The sequence below is a fragment of the Aulostomus chinensis genome, chromosome 15 (assembly GCF_037954235.1).
Source record: "Aulostomus chinensis isolate RoL2024-O1b breed Wild chromosome 15, RoL_Achi_v1.0, whole genome shotgun sequence".
Classification (NCBI taxonomy): domain Eukaryota; kingdom Metazoa; phylum Chordata; class Actinopteri; order Syngnathiformes; family Aulostomidae; genus Aulostomus; species Aulostomus chinensis.
In genome coordinates this window covers 4,900,367-4,923,343 of record NC_141334.1, presented here as the reverse complement: position 1 = coordinate 4,923,343, position 22,977 = coordinate 4,900,367, and the positions used below count along the sequence as shown (strand labels likewise).

General features: G+C 43.0%; 1 protein-coding gene across 3 annotated transcripts in view; it reads right to left on the bottom strand.

Moving 5' to 3' along the window:
* The window catches only part of tmem132e (transmembrane protein 132E), a 372,909-nt gene that overhangs the window by 63,990 nt on the left and 285,942 nt on the right, over positions 1–22,977 (bottom strand). For all 3 annotated transcript variants that reach the window (XM_086226000.1, XM_086225999.1, XM_086226001.1), the window contains exon 3: positions 10,054–10,194. In XM_086226000.1, coding sequence (XP_086082126.1) covers positions 10,054–10,194 — 141 coding nt within the window. The remainder of the gene's footprint in view (positions 1–10,053; positions 10,195–22,977) is intronic.

Below are 22,977 nucleotides of genomic sequence, written 5' to 3'. Positions count from 1 at the left end.
AAATCACACAAACACAAGACAGAAACACAATTAAAGGCCACGTATCAATTACAGCAACATATTCATGAGAAAACAGCCCAGTGTAACAAGTCGTTCAGGGAATGCATGTCTGCTAATTAAATAGCTGACTGGATAGTTTTAATTATTAAAATGCCATTTAGTGAACTGTCGACACTCTTCTCTGCGGTTATTTTTAAAAAATCTCCTTAAGTCACCCTTGAGTTGAAAAAGGACAGAGTGAATTCACGAAGGGTTCCAGCATGTGAGGCACCGCTGAGGACACGACTGAGCTGAGAGGACGCTCGTCAGATGGGAGAGTCACTCTTCTTTGAAAGTGATATACTTTGAACTGATGGTCCGTCACTTCAAAGATGGACAGAAACAACACAGGAAATCTTAGAAATGGAGAGAATAACAAACCAAGTTGGAAAAGAACACACTGAATGGAAAAGACTCTTGTTTAAGCAGATGAATTATGAGACCGTTGACTAATATGTGGAACGACTTACACAGACTCAAAAGGATGGAGGCAGGTTTTGAGAAGAAATATTGCATTGATGTTGAATGCCACCCACAAAGTGTGTCTGTCACAACTTCAATTCCTCCTGGAGTCCCAGTAGACATTACAGAAATTCTTTCGAGACGTTGCCCAAATATCACATTAATGAGAATGCGACAGAGATGAAGACGACCCCATAACACAACGCAAAGATGTCTGAAAATCTTTAATCATTTTGTTGATATTTTCTTTATAACATGAGGTATGTAAAATACATAAAAGCCTGTTCCCTTTAGCCTTCAGGTGAGAGGTGGGGTTCACCCTGGACAGGTCACCAGTCCATGGCAGGGCCAACACATAGAGACAGACAACCATTGGCTCTCCCAGCCACACCTACGGTCAATTTAGAGTCTGGATTAACCTGGTCCCTCTTGATGTCTTTGGACTGTGGAGGAAGCCGGAGTACCAGAGAGAACCCACGCAGGCACAGGGAGAACATGCAGACTCACACAGAAAGACCCTGTGATGGAGCCGGGGATCGAACCCAGAATCTTCTTCCTGTGAGGCGACAGTGCTGACCACTGCAACACCGTGCAGCCCAGACGTAGCACAAAAGTATCTAAATATGGACTTGAATTAATCCACAACACTAAACACCCCCACTACATTGATTGGTCCTCAGCTGAAAAAAAGTTGTTTGAGGGATTTAGTTTCTTCATGTCTGAGCTGGGGCTCGAACCCGGAACCTTCTTGTTGTGAGGTGACAGTGCTTACTATCTTATTTTGTTTTGATAATTTTTTTTCTTTGCCTTGATGGTTTCTAAGTGATTTGGATGCATGATGTACAAATAAATATTCACTAAAAGACATTTTAACAATCTAAACTGAACCACACTTATATTCAGCTTTTCTGAATCACTTTCCTTCATTTTCTATATTTCTTTTATATTCAAAAAAACTTCACCATGCATAGAAGTGGCCAAGCTCAGATTCCATGATTTTCCACATGAACCATGGAAATAACTGTAAAATTCTGTCACTTGACTTTTACGCTCCCACGTGCTGCCGCTGCTGCTGCTGCGGAGAGAGTGGCTGAAACTAATGAGAAGTGGCAGCTTTCTAATGACATTCCTGCTTACTTTGACAGAGTTATCATATGCCACAAATTAATCAGCAACTGGATGCAAACAGTGTGCAGGTCTTGTCAATAAACAATCACGGTTCCTTAATCTTGGTGGGCCTCTTTCTTCTTCAATCTCGCGGCTTGATTGTAGAGCTTGTGCAAGGAGATTGCAAATTTAGTTCAAGCCTCTCACTTTCAAATAACCGCAAGTGCAGCAGCTGCAGGTTTTCTTCTGACCAATCGATAACTTTTGGTTGGCAACCTGATTGTTCTGATGGCTTTAAGTTAAATATCAGAGTGGTCTCCACTCTTTGATCCTCTCCAGATACTAAAAACTCTCATCTCCATCATGCTATGGCAAACATGAAAGAAATGTAGAGGCGCTAACAGCCGTCTTGTTGTAACCCTAAAGTTCAACAGGCCTAACATGAAACTGTCAGAAAAGCGGCGGCGAGGCAAATTAAATCTCTCTCCACCCGTGACAAGAATCAACCTGCCCAAAACTCACCTTTAACACAAGATTGTCGCCGTCTGTCCTTCACAAAAGCGGAGAGCCGTCCCGCTTTTCAGTTGTGAGGGCCTTTTAATGAAAGCCGGATCAAACTCTCCGTAGGAGCCTCCGCTCACAAAGGCTTCCTCTCAGGAACATCGTGATGAGATCTCAGCCTATTTGTCTCGACATCACTCAGTGAAAACAAACACCCGCCTCCTGTCTGTGACACACTAAAACTGTCATCAATAAGGCCCACGGGGTGAGTACATACAGATGCTCGATATACCACTGACTGTCACAATGCTGGGGGGACGTGAAAATGATGTTCACAATGTACTGGTTTCGCTTAGGGGCCATGTTTTCTTTTTCTTTTCTTTTCTTTCTTTTCTTTTTTTCAGAAAAATGTAAGTGAATTTAAAAAAAAAAAGGCAGAAAATGTCATTTCTCAGATTTTGTGCAATAAGCTACAGTCACACTTGACATTTTGACATGCTTTTTTGAGATCTGACTGAAAGGAAGAGATTTACGAAAATATCACATCGGTGTCTGCAGTTATCAACATCCGCTAATTCTCTTTACATCCCCGCATGAGCATCGGCTGCAGAAAATCACATTCTAAACTTCCCCGTTTCGATAATAAGCCGTGATGTGACTACATCTCGTTGGGATTATGCGATGACCTTTTCATCTAAATACTAAATTATGTATGTTCTTCTTAATTAATGTCACTGCAGTCCAGTCCCTAAGGTTTGAAGAAAAAAAACAAAAACAACAACAAATTAACAGGCCACTATTGAAGGATGTTTTGGTGAGTGTTCCTGTACACGGTTCTCTATAATCTTCTATTATTAAAATGAACAAATTAAATATGTCCTGAAATTATTCATGACATCCTTCAGCTTTGATAGTAGCTGATGTAAAAATAGCACTGATGTTGGACAAACTCAATCCCACACAAAAGAGTAATTTCTTCGCAGAGGCAGCAAGGGAAGAAATTAACATGGCTGAAGAATGTCGGCCCTTGTCTCCATTAAGTTAATGATGCTCTGTCTGTACAGCACAAAGTATATGTTTAAAAAGCTGTAGCTTGGGGCTTTTTTTCAGTGCTCAGGGGGATTCTATTCTTTGATCAGAGGTCTGTTTGAACAGATTAACCGCGAGAGTTCATTGGATCAAAGTGCTGCAAGGCAGAGTGGAGGAACTGAGATGGCGAACAGAGGGTTTGGGATGGTTACGTCTCCTTTATAGTCAGGAACACGTCATGTAAAAACATTTAAGGAAGATACGGACTTTTAAAACAAAGTAAGACTTTAAAGGAGCAGTTTTTGCACACTCATGGGTGCTGGCAGGGACCTCACCGTACACATCACCACACATGTGTCATGACACCACTACATCCTGATATACTGTGAAACAATATGACGCCGTACGCCACATAATTTACTGGAAATGTCAACGTAGAGCTGAAAATACAATTTGCTGTGTGACAGCTTGGAAGTCTACATCAAAATATATTGATAACAGACAAATTGAGTCAAAACTTTTAAATGCAGAACTTTAATTACAATTTATTAGAACAATCTTTGGACAGCTGCACACTGTTACTGCCATAAATTGCATAAAAGCTTTTGGGTCACTCACTGAAACAGTAACACGCTGAAATATAGCTGCCATAACATCCTGTGAAATATATTTCACGCCGTGGGAACAAGGAGAATGTGGCAACGGGGCCGAAGGATCTGAGGATCGATCAGTTTTGAGGAGGTGTATGGCGCTGAAAGGCCCAAACACACAATGATTCAAGGGTGTGTCCCACGGCCACTTGTCTGGATACTTATAACCTCACACAGGCTACAGGATTCACCTTCCCTCCATCCCCTCCATCACAACCATCTCTATTGAAACAATTCAACATCCCGTCCTGCGTTGTTGATTCCTCACACTGGTTCGTACAGATAAAAGGGAAGAGATGCCGTATAGAGTCGCCACAGTGACCACAAGCCAATGGGTTTTTATACAATTTTACAGGTCTAGTTTGGTGGATAGTCTTCACAAATGATCACCGCTGTTATGATCGTTAAATCGGCTTGTTCGAAGCAAAAAGCCGACATAAAGGCACAAACTATCTCCACCACAGAGGCACGACTTGACTTTCTCAACCTCTTAAGTCTCGTTTCGCTACTTGTCAGCAACAAAGGGGCAGCATGACTCTGAGGTAAAGTGGAGCTTTACAAGGCAGTCGGTATTTCATGTTGTACAACAACATGTGAAAGTGTCTTAAGCTGGCGTTGACCTGAGACCTCATTTTAGGGATTTAACCAAAAATCCATTTAAAATATCCCACTGACGTGCAACAGTGTCAACTTGCGTCAGAGTTTTAGGGATCAATCTTGCACCCAAACTCAATACTGGATCTGGCACCTTATGTGATTGAACAGACAGACTGCGTGGCAGGATCATCTGTTGAGGTTTTTTTTTTTCCTCTTCATGTAGAGGTTGAAAAGAAAAAGGAAAGAGGAAAATAAGACTAAGTGGTGTTGGGAAAAATACATTTTTCACCCTGGTCAAAGCCTCAGTTCCTATACTCTCCCTACCTCTTCCCGTTCTATTCCAAGGTAGGAGCCATGTTCGTAACTCAGCTTCGACCCAAAGCCACAAACAAGAGGCTGATATTGTTATTCTGTACAAAACTTCAAACCGGTGTAGAATGTCTAAACCAGTGGGTAAACAACATGTGTAAATGTGCTTGTGCTTGCAGAGAACATGTTTTTTACAGAGGAAAAACACTTCCTCACAGGTTCAAAATGGGAAAACATCAGTGTCCAGCAAGATGATGATACAGCTTTAATAACAAAGTGCATCGTAGGAGTCAATACTTGTTTCTGAGCAAGAAAAAACAAACAAACCACACACCACTACAATCATCTTTTTGGTTGTTTTTCTTCTGACATTATTAATTTGTAACCAATTGGTTGCAATCAATAATGTACTGGATCATGCGGTGTCATCTGTGGGTTAGAAAGCGTTTGTTCCAGACTAGAGAGAAACTGGTTCAAGCCCTCGCCGCCCTCGCTGTGTCACGGGATGCAGAGAAAACACAGAGGAGAATAATAAAGAGAAGCAGGCGACGGAGAGATTATCAATATGCTCTGAAGGGAAAGCGCTGTCACCACATGTCCTCTGTTTCAGGTAATTTTGGGTAAACAAAACCAGATGTTCTAACAGAATTGGTACCCAGCAATGAGGTGCCAAATGGTGCTGGTGTGTATTTTTTGGAAACGAGGGCTGCGGGTGTTTAAGAGGGGGTCTCTAAATAGTGAGCGCTCACATATTTGCTGGAGAATCTGGGACAAAAAGACATAGGAACGAGAGCAATTACTGTAAAATATTAGAACTCTCCTTCCTTGCTTTACGGCATTTAATTGGGTAATTAGTGGAGGAATTCTGTTGGGTGTTCACGGAGGGGGGCTCATTTAGGTTTCTAGATTTTGGCTTCTGAATGTTGTCTCCTCTTTAAAATGTGGAGAGTAAACCTCTAGTCATCCTACAGTGTACAAAAACCAGGATTTGATCTACTTGACAGGAGGATTTAATCAAAAAAGAAACCTTAGGAGCAATTTAAGACATAATCCCACCAACACACTGGACTCAATCTTCATGGTTCTATCAAAATCAGACCCAGGATCAGTCCAGACACACCTTTTATACAATCAAGCAACTCCTGGTTCAGTTTTGTTTTGTCCAAGTGGAATCAAAAAATCATGATCAGACTGACAGCTCATGATTGGATCTCACAGGGAGTGTCAGAAGCCTCCCAGATACTCTGCTATACCCTGACAGACTTATCCTGTCAGCCCAGTAAGGACCAGTCAACGTGTTTATAGCTCTGGAGGTTCATCTTAGCCGTCAAAAAGTAAGTGGACTTAACCATCTTAATGTTGTAGGAAGGAGAATTAACCATGGTTTAAGCAGACAATACCTCTAATCATTTAACTGCATAAAGACTTCAATTGATGATGAAAGCACAAAAAAAAAAACCCAAAAAAACAGATATCATCAAAAGAGACAATAATCGAATTAGAATAACTGCCTGCTTCTGAAACATGGGCTTGATGTGAACATTAGGAGGAGGAGGAGGGAAAAAAAACAGCTGGCCTGATGGGACCCTGGTGCCAGAGAGCTGGATACTCGTCTCAGAGAGCTCAGATGACAGCTCGTTAGCAATAGCAACCGCAGCAAGTAACTCGTGAATAATCCTTGGCTGGTTCAAAAGGCAAAGGGTTGAAGTCGGCCAGATGCAACAAATCTGCAAGCCCGATTTCAAACGATTTACTTAAAGGTCCCCTAGAATGAAAATCCTCGTTTTCGTGGTTTTGGTGTTTATTCAACGTCCCCCAGTTGTGGGGAATACACACGAAGTGTGAGGCAGTGTCATGACCTCTGTTTGAAGTATCTCCCCTTTTTTGAATCGCCGCGGGAAAATGGACAAATGCGTTTTTGGCTGAAGTGTTACGTCACAGTTCAGTCAGTGCCCCCCCCCCCCCCCCCCCCCACACACACACACACACACTGAACCCACCCCTTTCACACACGCCCCTTCGACATATTTCGGGAGGAGGCGATGACGTGAGCGAGCCGTGTGAGTGCAGCTCTCTAGTGTCGCTCTCTCGTGTCACTCGCTCGCGCGACACAAACTGGAGCCTGCAGCAGCAGCACTGACTGAGCAGACTGATTGATGAATGGCCCCGACAGAATTGAGACCTTTGTTTTATCTGCACTGTCTGTCGCTAGCTGGCCTGGCCTGGCTTGAGGGGGAAGGAATCTGGCCAGCCAGGCAGGCTACCAAGGGGCCAGGCCACCGGAAAAACTCCCGGTTGTCCTGACGGCCACCCCGCCACTGCATATACGGCTGGATTCGCGAATGGGCCGTGGCTACTTGGTATCTTATCTTACGAATGTTGTTGTATGGTGTTGTTGTATGATATGGAATGTTGTCAATTGACAGTAGCAGTCACAGTTAGCACCGGCGACAGTTAGCCGAGAAAGTGGGAGTACTTTCTTGTCAGTGACAGTGAGGGCAGCCAATCACCGAGTAGTAGTTAAATGAGGTTGCCAGATAAACAACGGCAACCGATCGCCGTCAACTCATGCACTTGCATGAATAATGAGGTTGCCAGATGAGGTCAGAAACGACCCCAATAGGGACAAACGACGCATTCTAAACCCAACATGGTAACACAGCATTTTCAGAGAGCCTTTTAGGAAGCTTCTGAGCCAATACAGACCCAACCATTTTTTGTGGGGTTACATATCACTCCACAGAACAAGAATTAATACCCCGTTCAACCTCTCTATGGCACCTTTAAGCAATTTGAGTCTCCATACTGGATTCAGCTCAGACACTTGTGAAAAAAGAGACTGAACCATATAAAACATCAGTTCCAAGCCTATATTTGTCACTTTACTTTTCAAGTTTATTTCTCTGTGGCTCATTTTGCATTCATTTTTTGCAACTACGTAGGAATGACATACATTTGGGATATTTGAACCTTGAAGGAAGCCACTCGACTTTCCTTTTATTACTTTGGTTTTGCACAAAAAAAAAGGCCTCAAAATACCTCAGTATTATTTGAAACGTGTCCTCGTAATACCGTTAAGAGCACAGCTGCCATGCATCTCCCAAAACTACTGCGAACCAACTTCACAACAATGTATTTCCAGAAGAAAATCTCAAGAGGCGCGAGTGCTTTTTTCTTATGCAAAGATTTCACGCTCAGGTTCAATCAGTTGGGTGGGAATGAAGCTCCATAACATGAAATCTTCCATGACTCCACTCGATAACTTTAGATACCTGTTGTTTGGCTGTGTGGCTTCAGGTGGTCTCAGAATCGACTTGCTTTTTGACGAAATTCAGCGTGACATGCTGTTTCTCTATCCATGCTTGACCCCCTACTGGACATTTCCCACATGGTGACAGGGAGGCGAAGATTACATGACAAGGGTCACTAAATATAGCGAGAGAGGCTGCCGCTGAGACAGCTAGGAAGTAAACAAGAGCAGTATGGTGGATTTCTTTTTTCAGGTGAGGCCACTGTGTCTTGCTGTTCTCTACGGAGAGTGTCCCTTAGGGAAGCCAGTCTTTAAACCAGCTAGTGTGTCCAAAGCTCCCTGATAACTAAGTAGGTTTATTATGATTTATTGTCGTTCATTTTTAGTTGCATGTTCACTTTGTAAATGTTGAAGCAGCTGGTCAGAGTGTCAGGATGAAGAATGAAGCGACCACGAATGCACACAGTGGAGCGCAGACCTGGAGCGAGGAGGGGTAAGTGCTCTCTAATTGGTGATATCTGGTAGATTAATCTGTTAATTTTAATTATGCATCAAATTACAAACACAGAAAGTTTTAAAATTTACAAGAAGCCCCAGAAAAAAAACCCCAACAAGATTAATTTCAAATTGATGAAATGAAAAACAAAATGTGGATGTGTCTTTCCGCATTGATAATCATTTAACAATCGACTAGAAGGCTTTTGGATTGACTCGACGTGAGAGGTGCCAAGACCGCTAAAAAATGTGTATTTAAAATCTGATGTTATCTGTGTTTATTCAAGTACAAACTGTATATCCAGTTAATCCTTTTGAACAAATTTATTTATTTATTTTTGTAATGATCACATTGGTTTCCAGCAAAAATGAAGTCTTTTTGAGCAAGAAAATCAATCATAAATCGATCTTAACCAGTAATATAATGTTGCCTGCTGTTTGTTTTATGTCATTTTAGATAAATCGAGCTTTTAAGAGACAGAGAAGGATGTGTGATGAGGAATTGCCTCCAAACTTGTACATCACAAGTGTCACTTAATGTGTTGATTAAATCAATTAGGCTGTATTCACAAAAAACAGGCTAACGAATGCATTCACGGGCTTAATATAAATCTCAGGATGTCAAACAAAAACTGAGCCCATGGTTGTGACTCCCGGGGCTCTGGAAGGATGGAGATCCTCCTCTCCACATGAACAGCTGTTCCATCTACACGTCCCTTGAAGTCTACAACCTGGGTGTCATTTTGACTCCGCCCTTTCCTTCCCCTCACACATAAAACCATTCCCTCAATCCGCCTCCTTCCGACTCAAAAACATTCCAAGGCTCTGAGATCTGAACAAGTTCTCCCCGACACACAACTCACCTACTCAATAAAGCATTTCACCTCTGGTTAAACTCCTGACGCTCACCGTTATTCATAGTTATTCATTTGTGTTTCTTGACAGTTCATTTACCTCTGAGTAAAAGAGGCCTCGTGTCTGTGAAGGACATTATAAAAATCCAAGTCAGTGTTATTATAAACCACTTCGATGACATTATGTTTGCAAACCATTTAGCCATAGTTTCACTCTCACCATGAACTTGCTTTTGAAGTCGAATCCGGCTCCATTAGTGTATCTTCAGACACTACCGGCCCGTGATCCGGTCTTTATGCTCTTTTGAGGAACTTGGCGTAATTACTGCTCTCAGACAAGATCTCATCTCAAAGGCATTTTACTGCCAGCAGCCAAAATCCTCTACCTCGCCTCCTAACCTACACTGAATTACCATCAGATGTAGTGAGACTAAGCAGATAACATCCCCAACCCTTTAACTTTGAGCTATAAAGCATATAGGACGCTTTAGTCATTGCTGCGGGTCAAAGCCCTGTTTTATCTTCCGTAGCTCCTGTGGAATTACCAAAGAGTGGTATACGCTTTTAAAAGCTCACTTTAATCGTGAAAAAAAAAAAAGGTGAACCATGACTATGACTTTAAACCTCGTAAGAGACCTTTTGTCCATTGTTGAGGAAGACAAATATCAGTGTATTTATGTTGCAGGAGGGAGGGGATCAGCTCCAGCTGCAGCGGTTGGTCCGACTAGTGGTGTGTTTAGGCCCGAGGCTGTTGACTCACCCCTGTTTGACTGCTTTGTTCTTGTTCACATCGATGGTGGTGATGGAATGCTTAGCTCCAGACACAACCTCCCAGTCCACCTTCCACTGGGCATTCTTGGACTTGGTTTGGAGCAGGTTCACCCCTTTCTTTGCTTTGACCCTGCGGGAAATGGGGAGAGAAAAAAGAATGGGACGAGTCAATTTTATTAGAGGGGATGATTTATGTTTGGGGTCAGAGGTGAACGCCCTCCGTGTGCAGCAGACCTCCTCCTCGTGTTGCGTCATGACAGAAGCAATTCCACAGATGAATCAATAACAGAGATGAATGAAGATGACAGCGCCATGATAAATGAGAGCAGGAGGCGAGGACTACATCAGGTCAGAGTGTTCACCAACACTTTCTATAAAATCAAATCTACAAGGCTTTATAGTGCACCCCCTGGGCAGTTCCACCGTATCGTTAACCACTGACAGCTCAGACCTCCAGATTCAGCTCTGTGGATTTTGTGGAAACATTTTCAACTTTTTTACTGTACATTTACTTTCACGACAGTGTGCTAATAGTTCAAGGATTCCTAAAACCACAAAACCATGGTATTTAATTTAGATTTGGATTTATCTCACTCACAACAGGAGGGAGAAAATACTGCGGTTCAAGGGTTCTGCAAGATCGGATCCTTTCAGCGCTGAAGAACAGTTAAGCGCGGTATGATGTGCGATCGTGAACTGTGACTTTATAAGCACTTAAATGGCATTCATCCATACATGGTCCTTGTTCCTAGGTAAAATCAAGCACTCTTGATCACGACAAAACGCACAAAAACAACCATTCATTTCGTGCAGCGAAATATTAACGATGATGAAAAAGCAATTCACTTTTACTTTAACAGAGGGGGGAAAAGTGATGAAGTCATTTCATAAACTAAAATGTTTACAAACATCAAGGAAGCTCATCATTAATGATAGCCCTGCTCAACCGACCTTGATACAAAAATGCCATTTCTGGACGTCCAGTGGATGTTAAAGCACCTCCAAATGGTTCCGTAATAGAAAACCATTTAATCAACATGTAAATGTGAGACGAAGAGTCGCGTCTGGCCGGAGAGGAGCACACAATTCTTCCATCCTGCACAGCACTTCAATGGCAGTCAGATCAAGGTGCTAATAGAAATGGGTGTCTTACTCACACACACGCACATACACACACACACACACATATATATATATATGTGTGTGTGTGTGTGTGTGTGTGTGTGTGTGTGTGTGTGTGTGTGTGTGTGTGTGTGTGCGTGTGTGTGTGTGTGTGTAAATAAGTCTGCAATTCTTTTAAAATAAAGAGTCTGATGTTTAATTGAGGTTATTAGGGCTTATGGTGCCTGTGCTACAGTGGGTAGTTACACGTGGCACTTGGTTAAATGTATCCATCCACACATCCATTTTTTACCATTTATCCTGTTAAGGGCCATATGGGGGGTGGGGGGTGGAGCCTATCAAGTGAGAGGCGGGGTTACCCCTGGACAGGTCACCAGTCCATCACAGGGCCAACACATAGAGACAGACAACCATTCACACTCACAGTCACACCTATGGTCAATTTAGAGTATCAATCAGCCTCGTCCCCTCTTGATGTCTTTGGACTGTGGGAGGAAGCTGGAGTACCAGAGAGAACCCACACAGGAACAGGGAGAACATGCAGACTCACACAGAAAGACCCGTGATGGAGCCCAGAACCTTCTTGCTGTGAGGCGACTGTGCTGACCGCTGCACCACCGTGCCGCCCTGGTTAGATGTATACTTTTAATAAATTATACCTTCAAAAATAGTTTTTTGAGGGATACTACTGTTTCTCCAATACATTTGTGAGAATTCTACCTGCTAATCAAAGCACTGAAAACAGAATTTGCCAGAATAAAAGTTGCTTGTTGTGCAGATGACACCCAGCTACACGTTTCGCTTCATCTAAACGACTCTTGCTGCCTCTAACCTCTAACCAGCTGCATGAGTGGAACCAGCAGGTAAACTGGAGGGCCGTACTGACGTAGATAAAGCAAGGAAATGGCAGCATATCAGACAATCTGGCTGGCACTTATTCTCCATGACTTCACCTAGACGTGCCATTATCGTGTCCAAACGAAGAGTGCAAAATAGCAGAAACAAACAAAAACACAACATGAGCACTGAGCCACACCCGACTCTGAAGCACGCCGCAGACAAACAACTCACCCACAGACACGCAGAGCAAATGGAGACTATTGATCTGATGCTCTCGTTTTCATGAAATAAAAGACAGCGATGAATTATTAACATATTTGGCTTGCGTTTGTATGGCTGGTGCCTTCTCAAAAATCATTAGTACACCATCTGGCATCTAGAGTTAGCGTATAAATCGTTGTGTTCATGCACACAGGGAAAACATTTGAAAATGAAGTCATAAGATGCAGAGTATCCGGTAGTGTTGTCCAGGAGTTGTCACTTTGGCCATAAAAAAAAAAGAAAAAAAAAAGTGAGCACCCATGGCTGCAAGCAAAACTCTAGGGATCTTAATGATTTTGTTGTTTACAGGAAGGCACGGTGTTCTTTTCTCTTCCCACTATTACATCATCATTTTCTCTCTGACAAAAGACAGAGTTTCAGGGCAAACTCAATGAAAGCATTACCTAAATCATATTTTCGTCTCAAGTGTCTCATTTACATTCAGCCGAGAGTTGGAGGCCCTCCAGATCGTTCCATTTATTCATTTGACACATGACAATTCTGAAATCCTGCTGAGGTGTTTCCATTTGCTACACTAACCTGCGCTCAGTGCGTCAACCACTCATCCGTGATTTGTGAAAGCTTTTGACTTTCTGCTGAAGCAGTTTCCCTCTCTTAAACCAAAATAGGCACAAAGCTCCAACAGAACCAGTATTTCAAAGTTAACACCCTCCTTCTTGGTTTGATACTTCACGGAAACTGCACAAGCTTCTTATACCGGTTAACTTGTCATTAAGTTTTGAACTCCTTCAGATAACTTTAAATTAAAGGACCCATGTGTAGCATTTTGGTGAACCTGAAATAAAGAATCATTAATTGTTTTTCAACTTAATTACTGAGCAAATTTTAAGCCAACTGTGGAAATGTCAAAAACAGGGACATTTGTTAAAGATGTCTTTCCGTCAACAGGTTTGAAGCGAATAAATTAGGGTACGTCGTGCACTTAGAGGATGGCAGGATACTCCACTTTACACACGGCAAAGACTGGAAAAAAATCTATCAGTGAAAAATGAACAGGAATATAGAAGGCAAAGTTTGGGAGTATTCGTAAGGAAGACGGCGGTTAAACCAGATGGCCAGCCACGTGAGCTGAGAGTTTGAGCCGCCAGAGCTTGTTTAAAAAGAAAGGGAAAGGTTGTCATATCATGTTTTGCTTCTTGAAAAAAGGCAAAAATCCACCTCAAGCAAGCGTAAAAGCTGTTTGCAAATGTCAGCGTTACCATCGACCTTTTCTAATGCAGTGCTTAAAAATCTGCATCACATTATGGCGGAAGGAAGGCTCCTGGATACACAAGCTAACAGAAGCTAATGGAACTTTCCTCCACAGGAGCTGAGTCAGCTTGTAAATTCGGACCTTGCGTCCATTTCCCCCCCCTGGTTCTGTAATGTCATTTTGACACCTAATAGTCTTTTGCCTCCATTCACTAAGTCTCCACTGAACTGGTCTGGCGCCCCCCCTTGGGAGGACCGCCTCGTTCAATAAAAGACCTCTGGCTCAGATAAACAGTGTTCTCGGTATCTGGACCTGACAAGTTACTGTTGTCAGGTCAATTATGAACAGTGAAAATCTCATACAGGCCTACTGTTGTGACCCTAACTGAACCTCCAAGAAACTTTTCTATTTGCTGTCCTCCAAATCCCCCCCCCCCCTACCCACAACCCTCAACCCCTCCCACTCTTCCCATCTAAGTGCTGTGTATTTTACATTTCCAATTTGTCTGAAATAGCAGAAGCTGCTCTCACGGGTTGCTGCTTTTAAAACATTGTTTCTTGTTGTTGCACCTCTCATTACAGAAAACATGGTAATTATCTGACACTGCGCCGTCAAGGGGAGATGAAACAGAAATATGTTTAAGAAATCACCCTGATCAAGCATGTTGCCTTTGATGTGAGTTGAAAAGGGGAAACATAATACCCTCAGACTCTCGCTAAATGAGCTGACCCAGTTGCTACTTGATTACTAAAGCTTGTAAAAATACTGATCATAATAGATGATAATTACACATTATTGTAGGGCATAACAAGTTCCCATGCATTTCCTAGTAAGAATACAACTCTGATGAGTAATAGTCTATCTAAATTCATTACCTACGCTCACCATCAGCTTATGAAAGCCACTACATATTCATCGCCTATTGAGAGAGCCTGCATATTGTGCAGAACCAAAGTTTTTAATCAGATGCTCCTTTTTTCACAGACTCTAGTTCATCTTTGTACCACAAATGAGAGGGGATGAAGCATAACCCATGGGAGCAGCACATGAATTAGACTCCCTATTGAACAGTGTTAATGCTGATTAATGAAAGAGCTTTGCAAATGGGAAAGCTGTAGAACAGTATAGCAATCACAGAAGCCCAAATTCTAAGAATCACAGCAGCAGAGCTGTTGCTGCTCGGAAAAGTGGGGCGGTAATGTGAGCCATTGGAGCTCAGACATAGCTTTTACCTACTGATTCTACACAAAAACCTTCTGCCATGGCAACACCTATTAGACTCTGAACTGGCTGACAAACTGCTAAAGAGAGCGCCGGTCAACACGTTCCAGGCCAGATGTCTGAGCTGCTTCGTAGTTCTCAGAGGTGTGAGGAGTGTCCGTCAACTCAGAGCGACCAATCGGGGTCCGACAACAACCACAGCCTCCGTGGGATCACACATCTGACTCCTGACCTTATTCCAATTGAGACAATATTTGGATAAAAATGTTTACATCTTGCTTATAGAATATTCCATCCACATTCCTGTTCACATGCTAGATCATAGTACAGCATAGATGAAGACCGTTGCACTCATGTTGCTCCTGTTGTTTATGTTTTCTCACGAATTACACAGCACACAACAACTGCTTAACTGGTGTTAGAACGTCCTCATCCAGAACGGTAGGTGGTGGTTTGCCCCCATTCAGCCGGTCGCAATCTGACTGTCCTGCGGTTCACCTTTTGCATCACGTACGGAACAATTCGACAAGTCAAAAGTGGCGTTCCTGTTCAGGAAAGACTGACAACTCCTGCAGCCGAGGCAGCTTCAAGTTCGTCTCCACATTTGTCTTCAATTGCCCAGCAGCTGGACAGCAGCATGCCAGGCTCACTGGAGGTCGATTGAAGCGTACCAATATTTCTATCTATTCATACTTAAGCAGTCGATCTTCATGTGCTATCAAGTGTATAGATATTGTATCTATGCGAGGTCCAGTTTTCGTCAGACTAACACAATAATTTCACTGTTTTTAACATCATTTAAATGTACTGACTGTGCACAACAAAATCATGAATTATTTGAGCAGCTGACAATTAAACCCGGTGTTAAATATGTTACGTGTAGTAAAATGTACACAGCCAAGCCTCAGAAGCCTTCTCTTCATTATTGTGCTGGTCTAATTATAATTTAATGGGCTCTTCTTCACTGCCGCTCGCTGCGTGTCTCCTTGGTGTCCTTGTACTCGGGGGTTTGACTCGCCCTCCGCCGGGCACAAAGGCCCATGTCCTCATGACCCATTTATGACACTCGATGCCAGAAATCATGTCAAATGTCACAGACAGTAATTTCTCGACAGCGGCACAGAGATGCACGGCTAGAAAGCCAGACGGGATGGGGGATCTGCCAGGGACAGAATTTTTAATGGGAGGCTCCAAAAATGCGAGTAAGTGAAGCATGGGGAAATATCACGGGGCAGATTACAAATTAGACACTGCAGCTGGTTTGCACACGCAGAACTGATTCATGTTCTGTGTGTGTGTGTGTGTGTGTGTGTGTGTGTGTGAGTGTGAGTGTGTGTGAGTGTGAGTGTGTGTAAACGAGCAGCGTAGTGGAGTGATAAAGATGGTTCCTACCAAGTATGGCATCATTGTTGCCAGCCGCGACAGCGTGCCATTGGTATTGTTTTCACCTTGTGAGTCTGTGTGTGTGTGTGTGTGCGCGTGTGTGTGTGATCATGGCAATATGTTGTCCTGGAGACACATCCTGTAGCAGGAACTAATACAGAGGCAGATTTGGGTACTTTGGCAGGTGTTTATGAACTCACCAGACACTTCATTACTTCTACAATCTAAACTAAACATCTCTGCCAAAAACTGCGTTCTGAGAGTTGTACTGAGAGTTTATACTACTTATGTGTCTGGAATTCGACATGCTGACTGACGTCGATCATGGCTGGAACGAGAGACACGGGGGAGAAAAACAGATGTAAGAGTTAGAGTCTGTGGCAGCGCCGAGACGATGGAGCTGCTACACTGTGGGTGGCGTAATCCGTCACCTGCCACTGTGTTACCAGTTACATTTTACAAGTACATTTGAAGCAAACTGCAGATATGTCACAATATCAGGAAATAAAAAAATTATCACTAATTAAATAAGCTGTGTAATTTGGCCAGAAGACGGCAATACGCGTGACTGTAATGAGGGGAGAAGAGCTGTTCAACAGCAAAAAATATGGAGAGAAGTACTGAGAAATTAACTTCAGTTGGAGAAGGTCTTTTTTTTAATAGTTATATGTTGCATGCTGACTGAAGATGAAGAGGAAGTGTGGGAATATCTGTGAAGACATCAGCAATGGCAGTCCATCAGTCATGACTTTATATGAAATATAGGCGTTTCCATCTCCCATTTTTACTTTTTCTCTGTTTCTATCAATACTTTCTAATTCAATATTTCAGAATGAATTAAGTACGATACGACGGAGATGCGTCAGTCACATGTTAGGAACTCTTCTATCTCTACATACTGATAACTTTCTGAGCCTATCAGCAGGAACGACAAGCTGATTCACAATTTTGACCTAAAAACGGGAAAAGAAGGCTGAAATTGGAAATATCACAATTTCACTTTCACACCTACATCCTGTCTTTGTGCCATCGTCAGAGCCTCTGTCCAGTTTACTGTGGCCAGACATGAATACAAACAACAGACGAGTAAGTCCGATAATTCTGCTGATGCGAGGAGGATACTGGCGAGCTTTACGCCGCAATTACAAAACCGCTTTGTCATTTTTCTCTCAGTCTGGAGACAGATGCCTTTGATCTTTAGATCAGACGGTCGCTGGATGAGTTGCTCGGTTCACTTTTGAGCATTTAAAAGTACTTGCAGGTGACTGTTTTGCTCGAGGAGCTTCACCATCATGCCATTACGGCCAATATATTAAAAAAACAAAACAACAACAACTGTTTTTAGCAATAACTCTGACTTCATTTAGATTATTCATCTCTCTTTGAAGTCCTCGGAACCTCCAGAGGGATAACTCAGTAATACATGGATGTATATACACTGGTACTGATCAAGAGCACAGCAGTTGGTGAGTACTATGATATGTGGGCGGGGGTCAAAACAACTGGAGGAAGATGAGTATTTCGCCTGAACAACAGTGTTACACTCACACCACGATGCTGGTGGGTGTTTCACGCATGGAGCACGACACTAAATGATGGACTGATGATCATTTCATTCTCATCAGTAACGAGTTCAGATCAGTTTGGAGCCAGTTGTGGTTTTTCCTGCCACAAACCTCCTGCAACCCTTCAGCTCCACCGTGATGGTGGTCTCATTTGCACATTCATCTCATTCTGTTGTCAGACAATGGAAGAAGTACAAAACAGTTTTCTATTGCCCATCAAGTACCAGCTGGGCAGTAGCGTTCATTCTGGAGTTGCGACTGAATGAACAAAATAGGGCCTTTACACCGATGCTCTAAATGATCGGCACTACATCAGTATCTGAATACATCGCGAGCCAATAGTTCTGTGCAGCCAAGCATCTTCGTGAAGTCCCACAATCACGTTTGCTCGTCGTCTGATGTTTTTGACAACGAGGCTTTTGCAAATGTTTCAGAAATTATTTTTAAAAAAATGTTATAAATTCAAATTGTTTACATGGATTTTCAATACGTACAAAGTGAGACAATCCTGTAACTTGTTTCTACAGATAATAAGGATACCAGTAAATAGCAGCAATCTGGACATATACATTGTAAAATATCAGCATATTGGACTTCAGAAATTTGAAAAAAAAAATCTGTATTGTGCATTCCTATTATTCTACAACTATGGAAACGTCACAGAATCAACATGAATTCAGGAGGTGTGTATTCAGCGAAGTGACACTTGAAATGGTCACACAGGCAGTCAATAGGTGAGTTCGGGCTAGCGGAGGCTAACTCGGCCAGCTAGCACTAACACAAAGGGTTGTATAAAGGCGCATGACATATTTTCCATCATATTTCATGAAAAGTCCTAACTGACAAAGAAAGACTTAATCTCTCTGTACTTTCCGACCTCCCTAATCTGTCTGGGATGTTCAGCCCTGAGTCCACTCATTCCTGATGGAGACATAATCTTTAAAGTCAGATCAAAACATGCAGACTTTAAAAGCTAAGTAATTCCCTAAAAACAGCTGGTCACTCTTGTTTTGTAGCAAACATTGCAGGAGTAAGACGGTGATTTTTACTGGGGGGGGGGGGGGGGGGCGCTACTATTTGGCCCTGTTTTGAGATTGTGCAGCAGTAGTAGCAGAGCAGCGGTGGATGAGGAACTGACTCAATAACTTACAACAAAGACACAATGAGGTTCATTTCATTTTTCAACAATGGAGCTCAAGGATGCGTACGAGGGTTAGGAAACTCTGGCTCACTGGATTCCTGGATATTTTGTTTTGGTGGAGTCACCAGCATTAACCTTTGCAGAGCCAGAATTCTGGGTAGCTGGTGAACTCACCTTCGACCTCTTGTTGCTGATCATGACGGGATGGTATAACGTCCCACCGCCCCTTTTCTGAGAGAATCTAAGGTGTGATGGGGCGACTGGGCGCCATTCCAGTGAATATCGTCACAAGGCCTCAGGGTGTGTAGAGGCAGAAAATGAAAGACACGGTGACGTGCCTGAACACAGGAATCATCTTCCTGATTCTCCACCACATTCAAAGGCTGATCTAACATGTGAACACCCCCCCCCCCCCTCCACACACACACACACACACACACACACTCCGGGGTGAGTCAGGCTCAGTTCACTCATGGATGTAAGAAATTCAAACAATACAGATATTGTCAGCTCTGGTACATGAATGAAGGGCCTGCGATTGCCAGGTTTTTCTCAGAGAAATTAAGAAATGTCAGAGGAAGGAGTTGCTCTGTTTGTTGTGGGGAGGCTGCAGACATGTCTGGGTTTACTTCAGCCCGGAATGATCAGGAGACTTGAACCAACTTGTTCAACTCTCTCTCTCTATCTCTCATTCACTTTTACCACAGTTTTGTTTTAACCTCCACAATGATGAAATGTTTTTCAGAGTGCCAAACATAAAAGTGATGCTTTTAAACTAAACATGCAAGGCTTTCATCATATTAGAAATTATGACTGGAAAACTTTCCAGGATGGCCTGACCGAGACACTCGGCCCTGTGCTCACACTTGACACACGTGTGTGGGGTTTCACGCAGTGAAAGTTGAAATATAGATATTGTTTTGCTATTGTAATTTGTTGAATAAAGTTTTCTTATTTTTTGTAGAATGTGTTATTTTCCATGTCTGTAACAATAAAGATACAAAGGGGTAGAAATACAATAAGACAACAACAATAAGAATTTGAGCTTGGTTATTTGTTGAATTTATTGATTCCATCAATCCATCCATTCATTTTCCTCCTCTTATCCTGTTAGGGCCACGGGGGGGGGGGGGGGGGGGGCGCTATCCCAGCAGCCTTCAGGTGAGAGGCAGGGTTCCCCCTGGACAGGTCACCAGTCCATCACAGGGCCAACACATAGAGACAGACAACCATTCACACTCACAGTCACACCTACGGTCAATTTAGAGTCTGGATTAACCTGGTCCCCTCTTGATGTCTTTGGACTGTGGGAGGAAGCTGGAGTACCAGAGAGAACCCAGCAGGAACAGGGAGAACATGGAGACTCACACAGAAAGATCCTGTGCTTGAACCGGGGCTCGAACCCTGAACCTTCTTGCTGGGAGGCGACAGTGCTGACCACTGCACCGCCGTGCCAGCAGTTATTCATTCATTTACTGCAAATGATTTGGAAGCCTCCACTGGAATAAACGGGAATTAACGGAATAGTGCAGAACCACCGTATTAACATCTCGTGCACATATTCTCAGCATCTTGTAGTTTATTGAAAGTACGTCTATGTTTCCACGTGTATATCATGAGTACAGTCCGTATCAATTAATCTACAATTTCCAGTTTGATTCCTGTTATTTCCCATCTAACCTTTCCAGCTGTGAATATTCCCAGACTTTAGCATCCCTCCAATGTCCTCGTCTGGTTTCATTCTGATATCTGGGAACGTGTAATTGCTGCTGTTGTTTGCCTGTCAAATGAAGCTGATCAGGCTATAAATAATCTTCTCAGGTTAGATAAATTCATTTAGAAGAGAAAATGAAAGGAACTGTGAATCTGTCACCCAAACACTCATCACAACTAACAGGCTGACATCTTTATTCAGACCTACTGAACTAGAAGCAGTTGCACACAGTTTCACTGAGAGGAAATTATCAACATTTCAGGTACAAGTACTTTCAGGTTACGTCAAAACGGTTTAAAACACTTGGCTCCAAGTGCCGTCACCGTTGTCAATCATCATATAAAGTGATTATTCAAGATGCCAAACTCATGGAAAATGTTCTCCCCTTCGGAGAGGACGTGAGTTCCTAATGAGAATGTCACAAAAGGTCAAACTGAATCTACAGTTTTCTTGATTATGATAAGAACTTGTTTTTTGTTTTTTTTTACACATCAGCTTTCCTCAGTTCCTCTCCGATTTCAGCTGCTTCGCCAAACACAATTCCCAATTCCCGAGTGAAACTATCAAATGAAGCCACAGCGATCTCTCTCCCTCTCTCCCTCCCTCTCTCTCTCTGCCGACAGATTGGTCTCTAGTATTTGGCAATCACGAGTGGCGTGTTTTGCTGCTGAGTGGGGCGCCGTAAACAAACATTTGATCATGGATCGCGGTGACAACAGCCCACAGACCACTTGTGGGGACACAGTCTGTGAGCAAAACCCTGACGGATGGAGTCAGGCTTCACAGTTGTCCCTTTAGCCATGCACAGATGAAGGCAAAAAACGTAAATAAACAACTAAAATGTCAGCACTTGAATGTCTCAGAGGCATTAGCTGCACTCCCTTTTGCATTACAGCAGAAACGGGACCTCTGCACAACAGCTAAATTTGGATGGCAAAGCCTTTTTTCCCGCAGTCATTTGTAGGCAGAAGCTCCATTAGTCCCTGTGAGGGGGCACTTCACCGACAACCGTACCACTTGTGCCACTGCAGACACAACAAATTTCATTCCATGAAGATATGTATAATTCAAAATAAGTGCAGAATTTTATTTGTCCTTCGCCTGTTGCAGATGCGGCACTTTCATGTGTCCAGTGACATGTGATTCCATTAAACACGCCGCGACGGCCAGTTTCATGTCTAAGAGCAGAGACGGCGTCCTGCTGGTCTAGAGAACTTCACCCAAGCACTCAAACAAACCTCAACCTCCAATTTCATGGTCAAGAAGTTTTATTGGCCATTTTAGTTTCAAGCAGAACTTTAGCAGGCCGTCTCAAAGCCACTGTACATGAGAGCCTCTTCACTTAAAACAAAGACGCCCAAACTTTTTCCTTTGGTGGCCAAAACTCAAACTAAATGTTGGGCCGCCGGCCAAGAGCAAACACACACCGAGTGTCACTTTTCCAATCCTTGCAAACTGACGTCCAGCACAAAGTCTCACTCTTGAGTTTTCAAATTGTGGGAAAAAAATCATTATCAAGGATCCTTCTTATCTCAAGAGCGTATTTACATCATAAAATAACAAAAACAGTGATTTACACCATTATTTTCCCAAATAATTTTATTTCTTTATTATTAGGCCTGTTCTTAATATTATCATCTATTCCTTTGTTACATTTTCAGGCCAAATTCTCCTTCAGGAGCCCTGGGACGCACTGCTCTACAGACATGGCGCTTCCTCTCATCACGAAGAGACCACAAGATGAACAGCCACGCATGAGAGTCCATGTTACTGCTGTGCTCGACTGTCACAACTCATCCTGCTCTAGATTTCACCAACATTCACAAACAATGCCACAAACGCAGGGTGTGATGGTAACGAACAAAGCAAACAACCTACAGGCCAGACGGAATAGTTTAACTCCTCATGACGTTATTCAGACACACCAACAGCACAGGTGAGAGTGAGACACGAACCTGATCTCACAGAAACGACCACGACCTCAACACTGCATTTAGTGGCGGTGCCACGTCACTCTGACAGCAGCCAGATATAAACGCTGGTGAGAGAAGGTCACTTTGGTCCGTTTCATGGTGGAAACACGGCTAGTTTATTCACGCTGGGTGGACTGAATCCCTGGTTCAACAGCGTAACACTCCGGATGGCAGTTAATGTTATTCTGCATAAAACTTTATTTGATTATTCACTTACAACAGGTTCTTGAAATGACATTCAGCATTGGAAAATAAGGTTTTACAATGTGTCAAGGGCGGTTTAGCCACAAAACAAGGTGAAGCCTGAGAAGCATTTTTGTTTGGCTTGAAGTTCTGGAACACGGGGCTGGAAAAACAGACTTGATCACCGGCTCCTGCTGCCGGCCACCACCCAAACCTGCCTGCATTTTGATTTCGGTTTTTCACAAGCAAGCATCACATGACCTGGAAATCTGTGTTCCCACCATGAAAAAGAAGCCC